Source organism: Trichosurus vulpecula, chromosome 1 (assembly GCF_011100635.1).
Source record: "Trichosurus vulpecula isolate mTriVul1 chromosome 1, mTriVul1.pri, whole genome shotgun sequence".
NCBI lineage: Eukaryota > Metazoa > Chordata > Mammalia > Diprotodontia > Phalangeridae > Trichosurus > Trichosurus vulpecula.
The window spans coordinates 436,689,267-436,710,662 of record NC_050573.1 but is presented as its reverse complement, the minus strand read 5'-3'; the positions used below and the strand labels follow the sequence as shown (position 1 = coordinate 436,710,662).

At 35.9% G+C, this 21,396-nt stretch overlaps 1 protein-coding gene across 4 annotated transcripts in view; it reads left to right on the top strand.

The window, feature by feature from the left end:
* The window catches only part of TENT2 (terminal nucleotidyltransferase 2), a 115,690-nt gene extending 100,061 nt beyond the window's left edge, over nucleotides 1-15,629 (top strand). For all 4 annotated transcript variants that reach the window (XM_036762649.1, XM_036762636.1, XM_036762642.1 and 1 more), the window contains 3 exons: nucleotides 2,497-2,588; nucleotides 12,194-12,273; nucleotides 14,254-15,629. In XM_036762649.1, the coding sequence (XP_036618544.1) occupies nucleotides 2,497-2,588; nucleotides 12,194-12,273; nucleotides 14,254-14,328 (247 nt within the window). In that variant the 3' untranslated portion in view covers nucleotides 14,329-15,629. The remainder of the gene's footprint in view (nucleotides 1-2,496; nucleotides 2,589-12,193; nucleotides 12,274-14,253) is intronic.
* The last annotated feature ends 5,767 nt before the right edge of the window (nucleotides 15,630-21,396 follow it).

The following is a 21,396-nucleotide window of genomic DNA, read 5'->3' as shown; positions in this document are numbered from 1 at the left end:
CACTTGCCCAATTCTGATTTTTAAGAAATTCTTTTCTTTAGGGAATTTTTGAACTTCTTTTACCATTAGGCTAATTCTATTTTTAAGGTGTTATTTTCTTTAGTACTTTTTGTGCCTCTTTTACCAAGCTGTTAATTCTCTTTTCATAATTTTCTTTCATCACACTCATTTCTTTTCCAATTTTCCTTCCATCACTTTTACTCTTCCAGGACTTCTTTTTGGGCTTTGGTCCAGTTAATACTTTTCCTTGAGGCTTTGGTTATAGTTGTTTTCACATTGCTGTTTTCTTCTGTGTTTATGTCTTGGTCTTCCCTGTCATCATATGGTCAAGTTTTTTTTCTTTTTGGTTTGTTCATTTTTCCAGCCTATTTCTTGACTTTGAACTTTATGTTCAAGTTGGGCTCAGATCACCTGGGGTGAGGAGGCACTATCTCAAGCTTCAGGCTTTTTCATGCTGCTGTTTTCAGAACTTGCTCTGAAAATTTTTCAGTACTTCCAGTGTGGTATGATCTGGAGAAAGGTGTGGTTACTGCTCTATTGGTCTACACTCTGGTCTTTACTCAGGAAGGGTCCTGCTCCCCTGCAGTCACAAGTACTAGCACTCCTCTTAGTGTTGGAACTGTGACCAGGGACTCTGCTTCTTTGTGGCTGACCACAAGTGCTCTTCTCTACTGTGGAACTTTGACCCAGAACAACTTCTGGGCAGTAGAGTTGCCAGTCAGTGCCCACTGCACTCAGTCCCAACAGCTGGCTCCATATACTTTCTTTCTGACCAGTTGTCCAGCCCTTTTAACACCTCTCTACTAAGAGTTCCTGAAGCTGCTGCTGCTGCCGCTGCCGCCACCACTACTGTTGCAGCTGCTATCGTGACTGTCACCAGGGCCAGCCCTTGTGTTGTTGTTGAAGCCCCTGGTCTAGACTCCCACCCTGGTATCACAGACCTCTCCTGCTGACCTCCTAAGTTGTCTTAGGTTGGAAAAATATCTCACTTTGACCTTTTGTTGGTTCTTCCACTGCAAAATTTAATTTGAAGAGTTTTAAGTTGTTTGGAGAAAAATTTTGGAGAGTTCAGCTGGGTTGCTGCCTTTACTCCGCCAGCTTTATCCTAGCAACTTGTTTAAGTGGATGTGCTGTAGTGGTTGGAGAGATGGACTTAGAGCCAGGAAGAAACCTTGTTGCAAGTTCTACCTCTGATAAATATTGGGTGCATGAGCCTGGGCAAGTCACTTAGCTTCTCAGTGCTCTAGGTAACTCTCTGTGATTAGAAGTTGCACAAATGGTTCTGACCTACATTGGTATAATATTTTCTCATCAGGAGTTTGCTATAGCAATGAAATCACAAGTCTGTCCCTAGTAACTTGTTTAAGTAGGTCAGATTGTAGTTGCCTTAGTGATGTGACATATCTTTTTATCTTTGTTGTTTCTTTTCATTTGGTGGTTATGTTTATCTTTGCCCTAATGAGTTTGATTGTACATAGCTAATTCAGAATGACTCACTTCAGTGAGTTGTTCCCTGTACTTTAAAATATAATCATTCTCATATTTAGTGATGTATTCACCAGTGTCTCTCATCTCTCTCCTTTAAGACAATGCTCAGGATATGTAGGTCTGTGGCTTCTCCAAGCCTTTGTCCTCACTTACTTCTTACCACCGAACCATATTTGTAACCTATTTTTCGCCATTCTTTGCCTGCCCATCTTTGCATTGAAGTCACCAAGTATTAAAATATACATATATTAACTTTATTTGCAAGTACTTTTTGAGTTTTTTTAATAGAAATTCTTTTTTTTTTCTTATCTGTGAAATAGCTGCAATCTCCTAAACTGCAGTTATTCTGGTTGTCTTTTTGCCAATACTTGAAACACGTCAAGATGAGTTGATCATCTTGTTTGTTGTTTTTTATCTCTCCACAGTAAAAATGATGCTGAAAATTCCTTTATCTCTCCAAGGAGGTCCTTCCAATAAAGCTACAACTTCATTTTGTCTTCTGGTTTCATTTATAGCAACAATGCTAAGATTGCTATGCTTCAGTTTTGAACAGGGATCTCACATTAAAGTACCAAGAGTTAATTTACTGTTTAAAAATTATCTAAATCTATGTAATTTTTAGCACCCTTTTCATCCTTTCTTTGCCATTCTCACTGCAGAAACAGAAATAGGGCCCCATGGGACTGATGGTCATTTTCTACATTTTATTTTTCCATGGGTGGCCTTGGCCACAGAACTCGTAACCAGAAGGCCAGCCTCCTGCTGATTAGCTTCACTACTTAGCTAGGCTGGTCCTCAGAAAGGAATCATAGTTTATTACTGGGACTGCACTTGAAACCTTCCCAACGTGATAGAAACTGCTAGAACATCTACGTGACTGGTGTAGCCTTTAAGAGCCTAGAATCACTTCCATGTCACTATGAAGCATCGGGTGTGAGGAAGAGAATGTTTTTACTTGAAAAAAAATATATTTCACTTGATTAACAAAAAATATTTTTCTTCTTTTAGCTGGAACAACAAAATGATTTCAGTTCGTGAAGCCAAAGCCCTTCCAAGACCTGATGGTGTTGAGTGGAGAAATAAATTCATCTGTGTAGAAGGTAATTTTTTTACCCATTCTTACAATTATTTCCCATATTTTGGTGTTACTACCTGAATTAGTTCAATAATTTAGTTTGTGATTACATTTATTTGTGATAAATTTCACATTTTAGGCCTTTTTTCCTTCTCTTTCAGGGCCACCCGAGGAGATAACAATATTTTATAATGAAATTATTTCTAAATTTATATTTTTTAGGAAGGAAAGGGTTTAGACCTCTGATTTCAAAAATACAGGGAGTTCTCATGGTACCTGTACCATGTACCATGTACCTGTTCCCTGTAGCAATGAAAATTGGAACCGACTCTGCAGTTACAGTCTCCGAGATTAGTCTAGGTCATTGAAAAGTTAAGTGAATTACTAAGAGTCACATAGCTATGAAGGACTAGTCAAATTATGATTTGCTTTAGTTGGAGAAAATGATGCAGTTTTCACTTACTCTTTAGTCTTTCATTTTGTGAGGCAATTTGGAGCACTTTCTGGTCAGTCATACTATGGATATAAAATATAAGGTACTTTAATATTTTTCCTATAACTTTTTAGGCTATTTAGATATAAAAATATACAAATGTTTTACTTTATTTTAGCTGTAAAATATTCAAGAACTCTTTGGTAAATCAGGTCATGATTAGTTGTTAAAATTTCCAATTCCTTATAAAGCTTATCAATTGTTATACTCTGTCCTTGTTGTTTCATTGATATCAAGTTATCTTTTTGAGTTACAAAGAAAGGGAGTTTGATAGTGAGGAAGCGTGATAAGAGTTAGAATAACACTGACCCTGGATGAAGACAACCTTGGTTTAATTCCCGGCTGTACTGCTCACTCTTGGTGTGATTTGAGTCACATTCTCTGAGCCTTCATTTCCTCATCCGTGAAGTAGAGGGAAGTAATAAATGAACCCTGAAATCCCTTCAGACTTCAAACCTATGATTGTGATCTTTAAAATGGAGATGACAATGTTACTTATACAAACTCTCCTTTATAGGGATATTTTAAGGATCATGTGTGATACCCTATAAAAGTGATACCTAAATGTAAGCTGTTTATACACTCCATGTAATCATGCATGGCTTGGGGCTGTGTGGTTATGATACACCTAAAGTAATAAGCATTAGCTCACTGTGGAAGTGTTCTTTACTTAAAGCAAACTTGAATATGTTATATCCTCCTCAAATCATTTATATAAATTTAAATGTTTTTCAAATGATTTTGAAAATAGAAAGTAATTTTAAAGCAAACATGAGGCAGTATTTAAAAGATAATTAGAGATGTCATGACAGTGGAAAAAGTTTAGGCCTGGAGTCAGGAAGATCTAGGTTTAATTTCTGTCTCTGACACTAGCCCAGTGACTCTAAAATAAGTTGTTTGATAACAATAACAACGGTAATTATTATAGATACTTGCGTATTACTTTGAGGTTTGTAAAGAGAATTACATACATTTTCTCATTTGATTATTGTAACATCCCTGTGAGGTAAGTGCCATAGTTATCTTCATTTTACAGATGAGAAAACTGAGGATTAAGGGTTTAATAGGTTTAATGCTCATAGACTAAATTGTAAATATTGTCAAACTTTGCATTTTCTACAATCAGATAATAATAAATCCTTCATGTATTTGCGCATTTGAAAGGTAAGTTGTCTACACACATGCTAGTTTCCATTTCTTCCTAGGTATTTGTAGTTAAAGATATATGTAATCAGTTGTATCAGCTCTCCTATTGGAATAAACAATATAAGATAAATAGTAAGGAATATGTATGTTTTAAATCTTGGAATTTAAGTAAAAGGTATAGTGTAATTTCTAACTTGCCTTATCTTTTTACCAAGACAGATTAGGGGACAATAACAAAATACCCATCTGGGATTTGTTAGTTAGGGCTTTACCTCATCCTTTGTAGGAACTATAGAGCATCAGCTTCTTTGCAGGCCTTGTCCCCAGTTAGGCAAAACTATTTAAAGCTTCTAGAATAAAGCTGGGAACTCAAGTAATGCTGAGGAAGTAGCTCCAAGTGCCTGCTTCTTTGGTTTCCAGGGCAAAGATAACACCCTGGATTATGTGAGAGGTTTAGGCTGGATACTCTGAGGAACTCCCTGTACCACCTGCCTGTCCACCTGGCCAAGCACTTATTCATCTCCATGATGTTTTTTAGGTGCCTCCAAATGATAGGCAAGTCTTTCTTTCTAAAATTTTAGTATTTTGTCATTAATTTATGGCATTTAGATGTACTAAGAATTTAGGCTAGATTTGTTGAAATAATTGGATAATCATTAAAAAATTATCTGTATAGAAGTTATTACAAGTTAAAATAATTTAGGGAGTGGCACCTAGCCTACTGCTATGGTTGTCTAGTGGTTGCTTAATAAATGTTTGTAGAAAATATTAAACATTTTGCTACTGGTTTTTTAACTGAATTAGTTAAAAGTACAAAATGAGCATATGTTTTATTTCTTAAATATTGGTTGCTTTAAAGTATCAGACCTGATAAAATTTGATCTTTTATGGCAAACTATATTTTCCCGTTAAAAAAAAATACTACAATGCAAAATAAGTCTCAAATAATAGTCTTCTAAGCTGTGAAATACAAGGGCAGTGTTTTAAATTATTATTGATATGTTTATGTGACTATAATATTTGTTTCCATTTAGAGTATAACCTTGGAATGTATTATGTTACATTTACTTAGTTTTTTTTAATAAAAATTATATTTATAATTTCATTAAAATAGGCTAGTGTTATATTGGAATTATGGTATTGATATCCACTAAATTTTAGTATTCAATATAGAGTCAGTCTGTGTGCCAAAAGTCCATAAAAGTAAGTACCAGAAGAACTTAAAACATTTCAGTCCAGATCTCTGAGGATAGAGTTAGAGTATATCCTCCAGCATATCATCCTATATCTTTGTAGGATAAAAATTCAAATATATTTTGAGATTTTTATGGAGAATTTTCTCTACTCATCATTTCAGGGCAGTATTTTTTTGTAATATTTTATCATGCACTTGGATTAAACAGGTATCATTATTCATTTCTTTGTTCCATTTTAAGCACAAATTAGTTTTTCATTGGTAAGAATCTTAAATGAATGTTTAAATATGAGTAATTAAAACTCAGCTTCTATTGAAGAAACATATATATAAAATCAAGAGAGTACTGATGCATGCCTTCTTTATCAGGGTCCAAAGGACTGTTTGTGTTAGAGTTCCCTTTGCATTTCATTTGGAATTGGGCCTTATCCACTCACACACATCAGTATGTATATGTCCATCTCTCTATCTGTCAGTCTTCCTAACTTCCTCCCCTTCAACTTCAAGTAACTGGACTTGTTTTCCCATGGCGTCTTGGAGAGGGAAGAGGAGCTGCCAAAAACATGTGTCTCTGCCTCAGAACTAGAAAAGGCGTTTGATGATTGTGCCCAAACATCAGCTGGACTCTGATCCTTGATTGTAACACATGCAGCTTGTCCTTCCACTGAAGAAGTACTTGTCATCATAAAGAGTGGAATTTGCTGGCATTAAAAATGTGTGCCTTTTATAAGTTCTTACCTTATTTCCTTTTGTCTCTCTGCCTTTTCTTATTTCTCTGAGACCAAAGGAGTTATAATGTTACTTGTTCCCCAGTGCCGGTTCAAGACTAGATCCACCACCATCTTACTGGTTATCTTCACAGAATTTCAGGATTGGAAAGAGAACTCAGACATCATCTAGTTCAGTGCATACTTGAATAGGAATTTCCTCGTATAATATGCCTGACAAATGGTCATCCCACCATTGTTTGATGAGGAACCCACTAGCTCTGGAGGCTGCCTGTTTTGCTTTTGGACAGCTCTTAATTGTTAGGAAGCTTTCCCTTCTGTCTGCATTTCCATTTATTGCCCCTGGATAGCCCTGCCCTCTAAAGCCTAACAAAATAAATCTGATCCCTCTTCCATATAGCAGCTTTTACAGGTCTTTTCATCCTTATCACCTTATCTCTTCTGTAGTTTGTCAAAATAATTTTAACAATATTGTCCGCAAAACTGAACATAATATTTATTCCAATTGTGGTCTAACCTGACAGGGCTCTCACCTTCCTCTTTCTGAACTCTTTCTGTATTCATGAAGCCTAAAATCACTTCGGCTTGTCATCTTGTAATGGAATAGTCAACTGCAGAAGTATAGGATGAGGGTCTTGTGGCTAGACAACAGCTGACATGGAAAAAAAAAATCTGAAGTTCTTAATGAGCTATGAGCACAATGAGGATTGACTTTTCAATTGATTATTTTGTTACAAGTATAGGAGCTTACACTTATCTATATTAAATTTCATCTTAATAGATTTGATCTGTCCTAGCCCTTCAGTATCTTTTTGGATCCTCTCTCTTTTCTGCAGTGTCTTAGTGATTTCCCTCCAGCTTTCTCCCATCTGCAGTTTTGATGAGTATGCCATCTATCCTTATCCAAATAATTGATAAAAATATTAAATAGCATAACACCAAGGACAGGCCCCTGGGGCACTCTGTTAGAAGCCTCCTCCCAGACTGTCATTGTCATAAATTATTTCTTTTTGAATACATCTTACTGTTTCTAAATCCACCTAGTTGTATTATCAAATAACCCACATCTATCCATCTTGTGCAGAAGGTTGCTATGAAAAAGTATAATCATATCCAGCTCTGATATTATCTTTAATCTTCACTTGAAGTCCATGCCATCTACTTTTACCCTCTTCCCCAGATCACAGAATCATCACAGGTTTTACCAACTTTTTCAGTTTCTTAAAGCCATTATCTACTATAGGGTTCTTTACAAATATACTCGCCTTGTAATGTGTCTTTAAAAAATAAAGTTAAGCTAGTTGTGATAAATCCATGGAGGGCTGGCTTATAGTGATCATTGTTTTTTTTTTTCTTTAATTGCTCATAAACTATCCTTTTAATAATTTTTTTTTGTAGAATTTTGCCAAGAGTTGAAGTCAAGCTCATTGTATTATAGTTTTAAGAATCTGCCCTCTTCCCATCATCAGTTCTTGCAGCAAGATTATCTGCCTTCTCCTTTAAGGTTGATCCGCTTATAGAAAGCATCTCTAAGCATTACATATTTCCAGAGCTTCAGTAGTTCTTATTCTTCTCTGTCTCCTCTTCTTTTGCCCTTCACCGTCCTGATACAGTTCAAGATTCCCTTTGGCCTCTTCAGATTCTTTCTTCCTTTTTCTCCTGAAGCGCTTTGATATTTTTAAAGGAACACTTCATTCTCCTTAATAATCTGGAGATTTGAGTTTTCTTTCACTCTTTCATGATAGGGAAAACAACCTAAGTTTTCTGACATAATAATAGCTAGCTGCTATCTGACAATGGCAAAACCGCAAACACACTGCACTCTCTGAAAGCCACACAAAAATTTCCCTTTTATCTGTCACTGTTGTAGCTCATTACTGTAGCAGAATGCCTGGTGTATACCAGTTGTTAATTTCCTGGAAGCTCCTGAACAAAGCTTTATAGTAACATTATGTAAGCTCTCTGTTTCATGGGCTTTCTGCATTTCTGGGATCTACTCTGTCTTTTTCATGATGGTACTTACCACTATGCCCAGCTGCCCTCCTTTGGCAAAATTTCTGCCAAATCCCTGATACTTCTCTGGCCCTGTAGTTTATCCTTTTTCCCTTTACCACTAGGAGTTCCTGTGCCTACATTCCAGCTTCTACACTAAGCTTTAGTATATTCTAAAGAAGAGTTTGAAAAGATACTAGAGCATCTAAGTGAAATATCCTTTGGCCTGGAGTGTGAATGAAGGTCAAGAATAGAGATTGGGCTTTGGAAGCCTTGTGCACAATTGCCTAGTAGCCAAAGCTGTGGGAATAAATGAACTCACTGAATAGATGTGTTCTACCCACTCCACTTACAACTAGTGGTATCTATGCTAGTAGAGAGATAGGGTTAGATTTTAATTACTTTTAACTATTAGAGAAAAACACAGATTTGAAGTAAACAGTAGGGGAAATTTATTTTCATTTAGCAATTTTCAGCCATATAGCATCATAAAGACAACGTTGATTGATGTTAAAAAGACTGACTTTTGCGACATCAAGCAACCTGCGAATCATTGAAAATACTATGTTTCCCAAATGCAAGCCAGCCTGATCTCTTTCTGTTCATTTTTGGGCCTAGTTTATTGTTGGCCTATCCTTTTGACACTCTTACTCCTTTTCTACTCTCTCCTACCTCCTCTCTCTCCTTTTCCTTCCCCTCATAACTACATTTTGTAATCTGTAATCTAGGCAATACATTTTGAGAAGTATTAGAGGTTTTAAGTCTAAACATCCCTATTTTTTATTAAAATTGAAATGGAGCTAAGCTTACAAGTACGTATCACTTTTCACTAACCTATCCCTTATTCTTGTTAGCCCATACAAAGTTGCTGTGCCTCTTTCTAGTCCAAGGCTGATGCTCATCCATGTATCTCACCTTTGGAAAGGAAATTCTACTTTAGTCAGGAATGTAATCTTAATTCCAGCTGTAACTTTTGGACCTGAGGCACTAATGCAGGCCATTAGTTTGTATAAAGTATATTATTTTACATCTCAAAGAAAAGTTTCAGACTGTTGTTTCTATCTGAATCTCACCCTAAGAAACTCAATTGCACCCTCATTGCTGATCAGCAGTCTTCTGTGATTAGCTGCCTTCTACATGGAATGATTGTTCTAAATTTGTGTCACTCAATCCCTACTTCTGTCATGTCTTTCCTCCCTTTAATCAGATGACCTCACTTTCAGTTTTATTGAAAACATTAGGGCAGTCCAGGGTAAACTTCCCTGTCTTTCCTCAGAATCCCTCTCTACACCTCTCTTGTTACCATCTTATCTAAGGAAATTGTGTCCCTCTGCCTTTCTGAGGTTAACATTCCCACCCATGCTCTTAATCTCATGCCTTTTTACTTCCTCTAGTACCATGTTCCCTTAATTGCCCTCTTTCTCTAGTATCTTCAGTTTCTCTCTCTCTCCTTCCCTTTTTCTCCTCTGGTTTCAAATATTCAGTGATGCTTCATATCCTGGAAAAGTTTTCAGTCAGCCCTGCTGCCGTCTAGCTGTCAGCTCTTTTACTTCAGTAGTAAACTTTTCAAATGAGTACTTGAAACCTGCACAATCTCCTCATCACCCATTCTTTACCCATCTGCAGTCTTAACCCCTTCACTTTACCGTAGTCTGACAAGGCGCCAATAATTTGCCGTATCCAGTGGGTTTTTTGTCCTAATTCTTTTTCATTCCAAACACCAGCAAAGAACGTTTCCATAAATGTGGCCAAGCACAAGAGTTCTGTGTGAGAGCATTGGATGCATGTCATATTGCTTATGCGTGATCTCTCTGTGTGCATATATAGAGAGAGATACACACACACACGTATGAAAATTTTACATGTTACTTTAATAATTGTGTTGCTGGTCTGTTCTTCATTCTAAAATTCCTTCTGTTCTCTACTATGCATTAAAAAAAAATTATCAGTTTTCACTCCTCACCCCTTTTTTCACATCACTCTTGCTAATCCCTTGGCAATTCCTCCTTTCCCTTATTTAAAAACTGAGAGAAGCAGTTGGGGAAAACCCTGTTAACCAATACGCACACCAAGCAAAAAGAATCCACGTATTGGCCATATCTGAAAATGTATGTCTCTGTACCTTGTGTCCATAATTTCTCTGTTAGGACGTAGGTTACATGTTTCATCATAAGTCCTGTGGAGATTTGGTTTGCATTGCTTTGATTAGAGCTCTTAAATCTTTCAAAATTGTTTTTCTTATGCTGTTCTTGTATAATTTGTTTTCCTGGTTCTACTAACTTCACTGTCAGTTCCTAATACTTAGGATTCTCTGAAATTGCCTTTTTCGTCATTTATTATAGAACAATAATGTCGCATTATGTTACATTTATATGCCATGATTTGTTCAGCCATTCCCCAGTTGTCTAAGAGGTAAACTAAGCCAGACACTTAAGGTCTGGTTCTTGCTTTTTTTCCCCCACCCCACCTCCTCAGATCCCTCCTCAGGCTCAAGAAATTTGCTTGCTCGCAGCTCTTTTCTCTTCATGTATTCCCCCTTTTAACCTTTCCCCCGTCTTTGCTTATTTTTCTGTTGTATTTGATTTATCTGTACACCAATAAAGGTATGTTCAACCCTCTTTTTTCCATTTTACATAAAAGTGGAGGTTTATCTAATGCCCATTCCCTCTTTCCACTTCTTCTATGTTTTCATATACTCTTTTCAGGCCCCCCAGTTGTGAGAAATAGTAAATTCCACCCTCTTCTTCCTACTTCCCACACAAGTATATATTCCTCTTTTACTCTTCCCTTTTCAGCCCCTCAGAACTGAACCAGTTCACCCCTGTAACCTCTCTTGTTTAACTCTTTAATACCTTTTGAAGACATAAGATTCTAAAGGGATACTAGTTTATTTTCTCTCTATTAGGATGTTAGATGCACTGCATCATCATAAAGCTCTTTCCAATTGTTCAAATCAGTTTGCCTTTCTGTGTTTCTAAGCTCCTTCTTAGTTCTGGTATTTTCATCTAAAATATTTGAAAGTCCTCTACTCCACTAAAGGTCTATTGTTTTTCCCTTGTAGGTTTATGTTCAGCTCTGCAGAGAACATTGGTTTTTTTTTTATTATAAACCTATATCTATTTTGCCTTTTGAAATATTATATCCTAGGTTCTCCTGTTTTATAGTAGAAGCTGTAAGGTCTTGTGTGATCCTAACCATGGTTCCTTGGTCTCTGAACTCTGTGGCTATTTGCAGTCTTTTTTCTTTGATGTTGAGTGCTCAGATTTTAGCTGTGACATTTGTAAGACCTTTTATTTGAGATTCCTTTCAGGAGATGATAGCTGGATTTTTCCTGTCTTTGCTTTGCCCTCTGGTTCTAATAGATCTGAGAAGTTTTCATTTATGGTTTCTTGAAATACAGTATTTAGGCTTTTTTTTTTCCCTTTGATCATGGTTTTCATGAAGTTCAGTGATTCTCAAATTATCTCTTTTTGACCTGTTTTCCAAGTCAGTTGTTTTTGATATCTGATATCTTAAATTTTTTCTATTTTTTCAATCTTTTAATTTTGTTGGAATATTGCTTGCTATCTCACAGAGTTAATGGTTTCTAATTGGTCTATTCACACTTTCAGGGATTTTGTTTCTTGGGGAAGGTTTACCACTTTCTCTTAAAAATTATTTTCCTTCCATTTCTTCCTTTGAGCTTTTTATTTTTTTTTTTAGTCTTTTAGTTCATTTCTTCTTAATATTCATGTAGTCTTTTTGGAAAGTCATTTTTTCCTCTGAGTCCTTGCCTAGAGTTGTTATGGAGTTGCTTGCTCCTTCAGCCAGATTTTGTTTCCCCTTCTTTCTCCTTTCTAACTTACAAAAATTTGCTCTTCCACGTTCACAACTTCAACTATCCCATCAGTGCTTATGATTTCTAAATCTGTCTTTTACTTCACACCTTAACTTTGGCCTTGTGAATCCACCTGACTACTAGACTTTTCTACTTTATTTTTTCACACTGGATATCATATACATAAAGATATGAACAGTAAAATTTTATATGAACAGTAGTCTTAACAAATTCTTACTGTACGCATCTAACATTTCAGAACCATTTGATGGAACAAATACAGCCAGAGCTGTGCATGAGAAGCAGAAGTTTGACATGATCAAAGATGAATTTCTAAAGGTAAATCAGTGCTTCAAAATTGAAGGTATTATTTTCTTAGGTTTTGTTGAGTCTCAGGATCAGTGGCCAAATAGTATTTGGAAGAGAAAAAATGTTTAATATGACACACTACTTTTTATAGTCTGTTAAAGTAATGTGTACTCTGGATTCTTATACAATGGAAACATATATTACTTGGAATTAGAGAAGTCCAAGGAAATGTGGGCCTATGTAAATTTGCACAGTAATTTATACTGTGGAAAATATCTGCTGCAACCTCTCAGCAGCTAAAAATACTCCTTGCAGTGCTTCCCACTGGTTTCTGGGAGTTTTATTGTAGATATCTGACTTAAAAGGATGGCGTCTCTTCCACCTGTTTGTGTGTGAACTACCCTAAGCAAGAAGGGAAGTAGAGCAGTCAACTTTTACTTATTCTGTCTTGCCCTATATTTATGTGCCCAATACAGTAGTTCCTTTTGCCAGAAGTCTTCCCTTCTTCCTAAGGTCATAATATAAAAATCTAGCATGGTATATTTGGGAAATTAAAAATAACAAACAAGCACACAAAAGTTGCGGTTTCATATAAATTCAACAAACATTTGCTAAGTTTATACTGTGGGTAAAGTATTGTCCTAGGAACACAAAGAGTGAACTAGTTAAACTGTGAGGGTCCTTTAGGGTCATAAAAAAAATAGAAAGAAAATGGACATTGTTTTTGAGATAACTAAAAGTGCCCTTGTGAGTGTTAAAAGTAGTGCCTGAGATTTGTCTTTCCCTGATTTGCCACTCAGAACAAAAGTAACTGTATGACTGACTAGTAGCATTGTTTCTGATGTCATAGTAACACTGGATGTGGTATCAGAAGTGCTTAGGTTATGGCTATGTGCCTTCTAAAGTGTGCAAACCATTTAACTTTTCTGAGCCTCAGTTTTTCCGTTTTAAGAGTTTTATCCTTTTTTTTTAAACTTCACTATAACTTCCCAGTAATACTTTCATTTGCCATGGAACCTTCCTTTTTAGCAAAGAAGTAGAGGTAAACAAAGTAAATTAATACATAGGCTGTTTCTGATAGCCTATTTATTCCTCATTCTATCCCTTCAGTTCATAAACTGTCTACCAACAGGAGAGTAGGAAGTATGTTTTACTATCATTCTTGTTTCAAGATTGACCATTAGTTTCTTCTGTTTCTTGCCCAGCCTACCTTACAAGGGTTATTATGAGAATCAAGTGAAATTCTGTATTTGAGGGCTGTTTTAAAACACGTATTACTTTCACTTCTAAGCAGATATACCTTTTTTTTAAAGTCCTACGTGATTCCCTCATTGAGAAATGGAGGTGTCCTGAATACTAAAGGCTATGCCAGCAGTGGGCAAACCCTGGTAATTTCTGCTAAATTGGAAAGACTTGAGTACCAACTAAATTAGCTAATCTGGGAAAATTGGCCCCTAAGTGAATAATGATGAATTTCTTCACACTTTCTGAAGACTGGCAATTGAAGCATAGAGGTTCAGGTAAATAAGTACACTTAGAGTAGAATTTAAGCATTTGCTTGTCAAGATTAACTTGTTAAAGTTAATTGATTTTTATCAATGTATAGCTTTTTGTACAGATAATGCTACTAATCATAAAGTTCACTGATTAAAATCAGAACACAGTAGAAAGGACTTCAGCCTTTGCTAAATACCTGATCTTGAGTAAGCCTAAAAGGACCCCCATGTAAAAATTGTTGTTGATTCTCTTTTGTGAAAAGTGCTCTTGAGCCCCCAGTTACATATGATATGGGGTTTACCATTTTAGTATTACTTAGGTTGTCTTCCCTTTTGGAGAAGTGAAATTATAGCTACGGACGTGAAGAATTATGAAAATGAACATTATTTTTTAATTGTTGAACTAAGTCAGGTGAAAAAATGTAAATCATGTTTCTTTGAAAGTTAATGAATATATATATAATATAGCAAACGTAGATTTTTAAGAATGCTTTTTTTCCTCTCTCTCTCCTAGTCGTGGCACAGATTGAAAAGCAAGAGAGACTTGAACAGTATACTACCTTTAAGAGCTACTATGCACAACAGATAACTGGCTTCTAATTCATTCCTAATTACTTCTGAGAAATAAAGGACATTATTAACACCTCAATGCATTTTGTTCCCTCCATGATGGTTTCTTTTTAATTAAATATTTTCTTTTTCAGATTTTGTTTAAAAATATTTGTATAAAAGATTGCATATTTTATTATGGCATTTACTACTATAAACTTTAGTTAAAAAATGCATTTCTAAAAATGTATATACATTGTTGAGTTACAGTAGAGGCTGTTGTGCCATACGTTTCAGAACAGAAAATTAACTGGATTTATGAAAGTGGTTAGAGCAATTAAAAGGACTTCAGAAGGATCAAAATGTAATTATACCATATTAACACAGAAGACATTTGTTAATTTATGGAAAAGATGTGATCAATATGCTCAAAGTTTAACAACATTCAGTTGCTATTTCATTGTCCAGATCTACAGTAGCAAAATGAAAGTTAAAGCAAAAAAAAAAGTTGCCATAATTTTTTTGTTTAAATTCCAAGGATAGATGGGGCATATGACAGGAGAGTACGTTTGGGTTACTGTTGGAATTAATTTTTCGTGTTGAAACAATAATACATTTTGCATCATAGTTCTGTGAACATTGTACCCAGGTTGGTGGATTCTTCAGAAAAATCTACTCAACTGTTGACATACTGGAATGTCTCCAGGTGTTTATAATAGCTCAGTGCAATGAGCTCTTTTCCTCCACTCAGCATTTTCGAATTTTTACTTTTTCCCATGATATAAAACAACAGAAACACTTATCAAAGTTTAGATTATATCCTAGTTGTAGTATCAGGATTTTTCTGAATACTAGATTACAGGAATATAGTCTAAACTGGAATTTTTAGATAGTAAGTTACTATAAAATATTTTAAATGATCCATCATAAAATGAATATATGTAGAGACTTAATATTTGTAAAAAGTAGAACAGGTTCCTTGTTTTTTTTAATGTTTTCTTTCCACATGAAGAAAATGATGGTGACTGCTAAAATAGCTGCTAAAATAAGCCAAGTTTCTTTTTTTAATTTTGTGTAAATGTTTGTAAATTGGTCAGCTATTGTAAATTAAAATATAAAAAGTAATTAAAAATTTTTAACTTTTTAAAAAAGACTATGAAACTTCTTTTAGACCTGCTGTAGCACAGTTTGTGCCTGTAATGTATTTGTTATTGCAGACCAATTCATATGTCTAAACTATTGCTTTTCATTAATTTCAGAAAGGTTCAAATTTTCATTTTTCTCTTTAAGTATAATATTTTGTATGGTGTCAAGTGGAATAAAGTTTATGTATGGAAAGTATTAGCTTTTTCCTATGAATTTATGTTAATTTCATATTTCTTAGTTAGTTCTCTTTAAATGGCCAGGACAGGTAGGGAAAGACACAGAAAATTTTACATGTATATTTTCTCCCAAAACCATTTTCAAGAAAACTAAATGATTCTAAAGACCTACATGTGATGCTGTAAGGTTACTCCCTATGGCCTATAAACAATTTTAGTTTTTTCAGTTAATTTCAAGAAATATTTCTTAAGCATCTAGTATATGCAGGGAACTAATCTAGGCTCTAGGATCTTTTGACATTTAAAACAGTTCCTATTTTTGTGTTTCAACAGTCTTATTAATCCTTTCAACATCATTCTTATTTGGTAAATTTAATCACATTATTATACCTGTTTAGATAACAGTGTTGTAAGTATTAGTTTTTTCTTGCCACTTAGATGTAGACCTGAAGATGAAAGTTAACTACAATACAAAGTATTTGTCTGGCACTGTTAGGAATGAATGTTTTGTTTTGCATAAATAAATTCCTCACTTTGCTAAAACATGACCCTTCAAGCAGCAAAACTTGATCTAAACCATTTTTAAAAGATTGACTTATTGATGTCTTTTTAAAACACTGGTATTTCCAAATACTGACTCTCTCCTTTCATCCCAAATTTTCCCTTGTAACAAAGATATAGTTAAGCAAAATAAAACCAGCACATGGACTATATCTAACAGCACATGTCCTGTTCTGCACTGTCCTCCACCAAAAGAGAGAAAGAAGTATGTTCCATCATCAGTCATCTGAAAGCAAGATTGGTCAGTACATTGATCAGAGTATCAATTCCTTTTCATGTATTTTCCTTTACATTATGGGTCATTATGTAAATTGTTCTTACTCATCAGTTCACACATCTCCAATTTCCCTGTTTTTTTCTAAGTTTTTATAGTTATTTTTATGCACTAATAATTACATTATTATACTACAATTCCAGATTTTTGTCACCAAAATGAATATTGTTATCTATAGGGCCTTTCTATCATTGACCTGTCATTTCTGTCATTGTCGCTGACCAGTAGTGGAATCACTATATACCTCTTCATGCACTCTATTGTGCAGCCAAACTATCCTACCTACTGTTTTTGACACACAACATATAATTTCTTTTCTCTGTGCCTTTTTACTGACTATTTCCAATTCATGGGAATTGGAAATTCTCCTGGCCTCTTCTTGGAGTCTCTAGTTTCCTTCAAAGTTTGACTCAAACTTATGTGAAGCCTTTTATGATTTCTCTACCCCCACAATGCTAAGGATATAATCCAAGTTTGTTCTTAGCAAGGAATGATGAACAATAGGATAAGGGCACGAGGGACTGGATCGTTGGATATAGTATACGGTTGAACTGGTTCACCAAAGGATTGCAGTAGGGAAGTGGGAGGAGAATGTAGCAAGTGTAGGGCTGATGGCATGGGAGAGAACTGAGGAGAAGTTGGTCACAGAGAGAATAAAGAACAGGTTAAGGGGCTGTAAGGCAGTGGGAAAGCTAAAATAATAAAAGCCTGCAATCAGATAAAGGAATATCTTTATTGTGCATGAACATGGGACAGAACACATGAATGAAAGCAAGATCAAGGGTATGATCATCTCTACAGAGTTAAGATGGGGTAGAGAAATAGGTTGTGAGAAACATTGAACAACTTGGAAGTTAGGGTGCTTTGAGGAAGTGTTAATATCGAAATCTTATATGATGGTAGGAATTTGGGGTGGAAAGACTGAGGCAAGCACTGAATTCACTGGGAAATGGAGGAGTGTCCTGGGGTGGGGTAAAAATTTGGATCATAAATTGAATGAACCTGAGAGGAGAGAAGAGGTTACTGTGTGGTGGTACTGGGAAACTGAAAGTGGCAATAAGGGGCAGGTAGCATGAAGTATTCTGGGAATATGAATGAAGTGAAACTGGTCCTAGAAAGGGTAGCCAGGAATACTTGTGTTCTTGTTTGCATTTACCTTCTTGTTCATAATTTGGAGCATTTTTAATATGGTTTATATTTGCATATCTTCTGAAAGCTGTTCATATCCTTGGCCCATTTATCTGTTGGGAAATGACTGTTGGTCTTGTATATTTTTCTTCATTCCGTGTGTGTGTGTATGAATGATCGAACTTCTCTCTGACATTTTATGCAATGTTTTATTTACTTGATAGTTTCTTCATGGATTTTGTCCTTGCTTTGAAATTTTATATAATTAAGGTTGTTTTGTTTTTTTTTATCAACCCCTTCCCTTGCTTAGGTAAGAATTCCACTCTTCCTACCTTCCCCCTTGACCCCAGATGTGAAATGTACCTTCTTCCATTCTCTGACACTTTTTATGGTGTAACTTTATCTTAGTGTTCATTTCTCATATCCACTTGAAACTTAATTTAATATGTGTTATAAAGAATTGGTCTAAACCTAATTTCTGTCCAGCTACTCTACTGTATTCCCATAAATTCTTGTTAAATATAGGAAGTCCTTCCCTCTTCTCAGTAGTTTGTTTACTTTGAAATAATTTTATTTCTTTCTGATTAATAATTTTGTATGTTATTTATTTTGTTGTGATGTAATGCAGTGAGGTCTCAGGTAAGATATATGGAGCTGCTGCTTCTCTTACCAGAGGGCTTTAGACGTGATTGATTTTGCTTTTCCTATCTTGCCACTTTTTAGTTTGGCAGCTCCTTAGCACCCTTTTTGCTGCCACTTATTTCTTATACCCTTCTAACAAATATAGAAGCTTATTCAAGAATTAGTTTTTCATCTAATGAGATAATGCATGTAAAATTAAAATGGCTTGAAAGGTCTTTATCAGTGTGAGTTGTCCTAATTTTCCACACAATTCTATGTTTAGATTTGCCTAAAGGCATCTTCAGGGTGGAATAAAGTGCATGGGTTATGTGACAACTGTTTTCACAGGTATACTTTCCATTTGTATGCCATTGTTTTGAAATGGTTGAGGTTGTTAGAAGTCTCCTAGCTTGATAAATAGTGTGTTGTAGACTTTTCACATATAACATGTATTAATCAGAATTTGATCAGTCTGGGCATTTCTAATGCATCTATACCTTATTTTCATGTGGTGCAGTTCTTATGTATGTCATTCCATAAAATCACTAAGCAGTACACTCCAGCGTGCTTGAGACTAAAGACCTTTTTTTCATTATTTTATGGATAGCAGTGCAGCATTTGTTCTGTCTGTCTGCTTTCCCTCTGCCTGATCAGCTTATCCCCCTTTCCTGGCATACATATCATATCTTTGATGATATTATGCCACTTCTTAAAATAAAAATTATTATCGGTAATATGTTACATTCTACTTAAGATGATCCTGGGACCTTCCATTTTAATTTTTGGGTCATGTGAGATGATGATGATGATGACGATGACGATGATGATAAGAAAATTGTATTCAATTAGTTGAAGCCATATAACATCAATGAAAGAATATTGATATTGAAGGATGGACTTTTGCGTGAATAAATAGCTTGGGACCATTGTAAACACTGAATAGTTAAATATGCCCCCAGCTCAGTCTTGTCTATTCAGAATCACAGAATTTGAGTTCAGTAGAGGTCGCCTTTTCTACAGCATCACTAATGACGTCTTTTATCTACTACTTGAAGAACTGCAGTGATGGGGAACCTACCACATGTCCTTGGAACAATTCTAATTGTTAAAGTTTTCCATTTCATCAAGCTAAAATGTGCCTCTCTATGACTTCCTTCCATTGTTCTTAATTCTTCCTTCTGGGCTAAAGCAGCACAAATCATCTCTCTTTCATATGGTAGCCTTTCAGATATTTGGGAAATAGCTATCAACTCCCTCCACCCCCATACTTTCCTCCCCTCCCCAGACAATCTTGTCTTCTTTGGACTAACCATTGCCAATTTCTTCATCTTATCTTCGTGGCATGTTTCAGTCCTTGACCTCTCTGGAATCTCAGTTTCCATATCAGCAAGATAAAGGTACAGTTGGGCTAGATGACCTCTAAGATCCTTCCCTTCTTAACATCACTGATAACCATGAAGTTACTGATCTACAGCCAGACATCCTGGAGAATGAAGTCAAGTGGGCCTTAGGAAGCATTAATAACAATAAGGCTAGTGGAAGTGTTGAAATCCTAGCTTAGTTATTTAAAATCCTAAAAGATGATGTGGTTAAAACATACTCAATATGCCAGCAAATTTGGAAAACTCAACAGTGGCCACTGGATTGGAAAAGATCAGTTTACATCTCAATCCTAAAGAAGGGCAATGCCAAGGAGTGTTCAAATTACCAAAAGAACAAACTCCAAACTGTGCTTATTTTACATGCCAGCAAGGTTATATTTAAGATTCTGCAAGCTAGGCTTCAGCAGTATATGAACCAAGAATCACCAGAAGAGCAGGCTGGTTTTCAAAGAGGCAGAGGAACTAGAGACCAAATTGCCAACATTTGCTGGATTGTGTAGAAAGCAAGGGAGTTCCAGAAAAAAAATCTTTTGCTTCGTTGACTATACAAGTCCTTGAAAAGATCATCTTGTTTCCTGAGGAACATAAGTGGGCCAAGAAGCAACAATTAGAACCAAACATGGAACAACTGATTGGTTTAAGAGTGGAAAAGGAGTACATCATGCGAAATGTCAGGCTAGATGAACCAAAAGCTGGAATTAAGGTGATCTCAGATATGCAGATGCTACTCCTCTGATGGCAGAAAATGAAGAGGAATTAAGCCTCTTGATGAGGGTGAAAGAGGAGAATGTAAAAGCTGGCTTGAAGCTTAACATCCAAAAAACTAAGATCTTGGGAACTGGCCCCATCACTTCCTGTCAAATAGAGGGAGAAGAAATGGAAATAGTGTCACATTTTATATTCTTGGGTTCAGATGTCACAGCAGACAACAACTACAGCCATAAAATTTTGCTCCTTGGAAGAAAAGCTTTGGCAAATCTGGACAGCATGCTGAAAAGCAGAGACATCATCTTGCTGACAAATGTCTGAACCATCAAAGTTGTGGTTTTTCTAGTAACAATGTACGGCTGTGAGAGTTGGGACCATAAGGAGAGCTGAGTGCCACAGAATTGACACTTGAATTGTGGTGCTAGAGAAGACTTTTAATGGTCATTTGGACAGCAAGGAGATCAAATAATTCAATATTAAAGAAGCTAATTCAGGCTGTTTTCACTGGAAGGTCAAATACAGATGCTGAAGCTTAAGTACTTTGGCCACATGATGAGAAGATGGGACTCATTGGAAAAGACTCTGATATGGGGAAAGATTGAAGGCAAGAGGAGAAGAGGATGGCAGAGGATGAGATGGGTAGATAAGTGTCATGGAAACAATGAAAATGAACTTGGATAGATTTTGAGAGATGAGAGGGGGTAGAGGGCCATGGCGTGCTTTTGTTCATCCAACTCACAAAGATTTGGGTATGACCAAATGACTAAACAACAAAAAGGGCCTTTCCAAATCTGAATCCTTATATAAAAATGCTGTTGAGAGGAACTGAATCTGAGAGCGTTTTCGCTGCCTGGCCATGTTCCCAGCCAACTACTTGACCCTTGAGTTTTTCGTTGGGGTATGACTGCTTGTAGAGTAGAGAGTACTTTGTTCCAAGCTTGAGGGGATGTGCTGTTGTTTTCAGAGCTATTTCTACACAGCAAGCTCTGCCACACCAGTGCTCCTCCTCCCCAAGAACCACCAACCCTGACCTGACTCAGATCTTAAGCAGGCTCTGCACTCCCACTCTGATCTGCCAGTTCTAGAATTTGTTCAGAGCCATTTTTTATAGG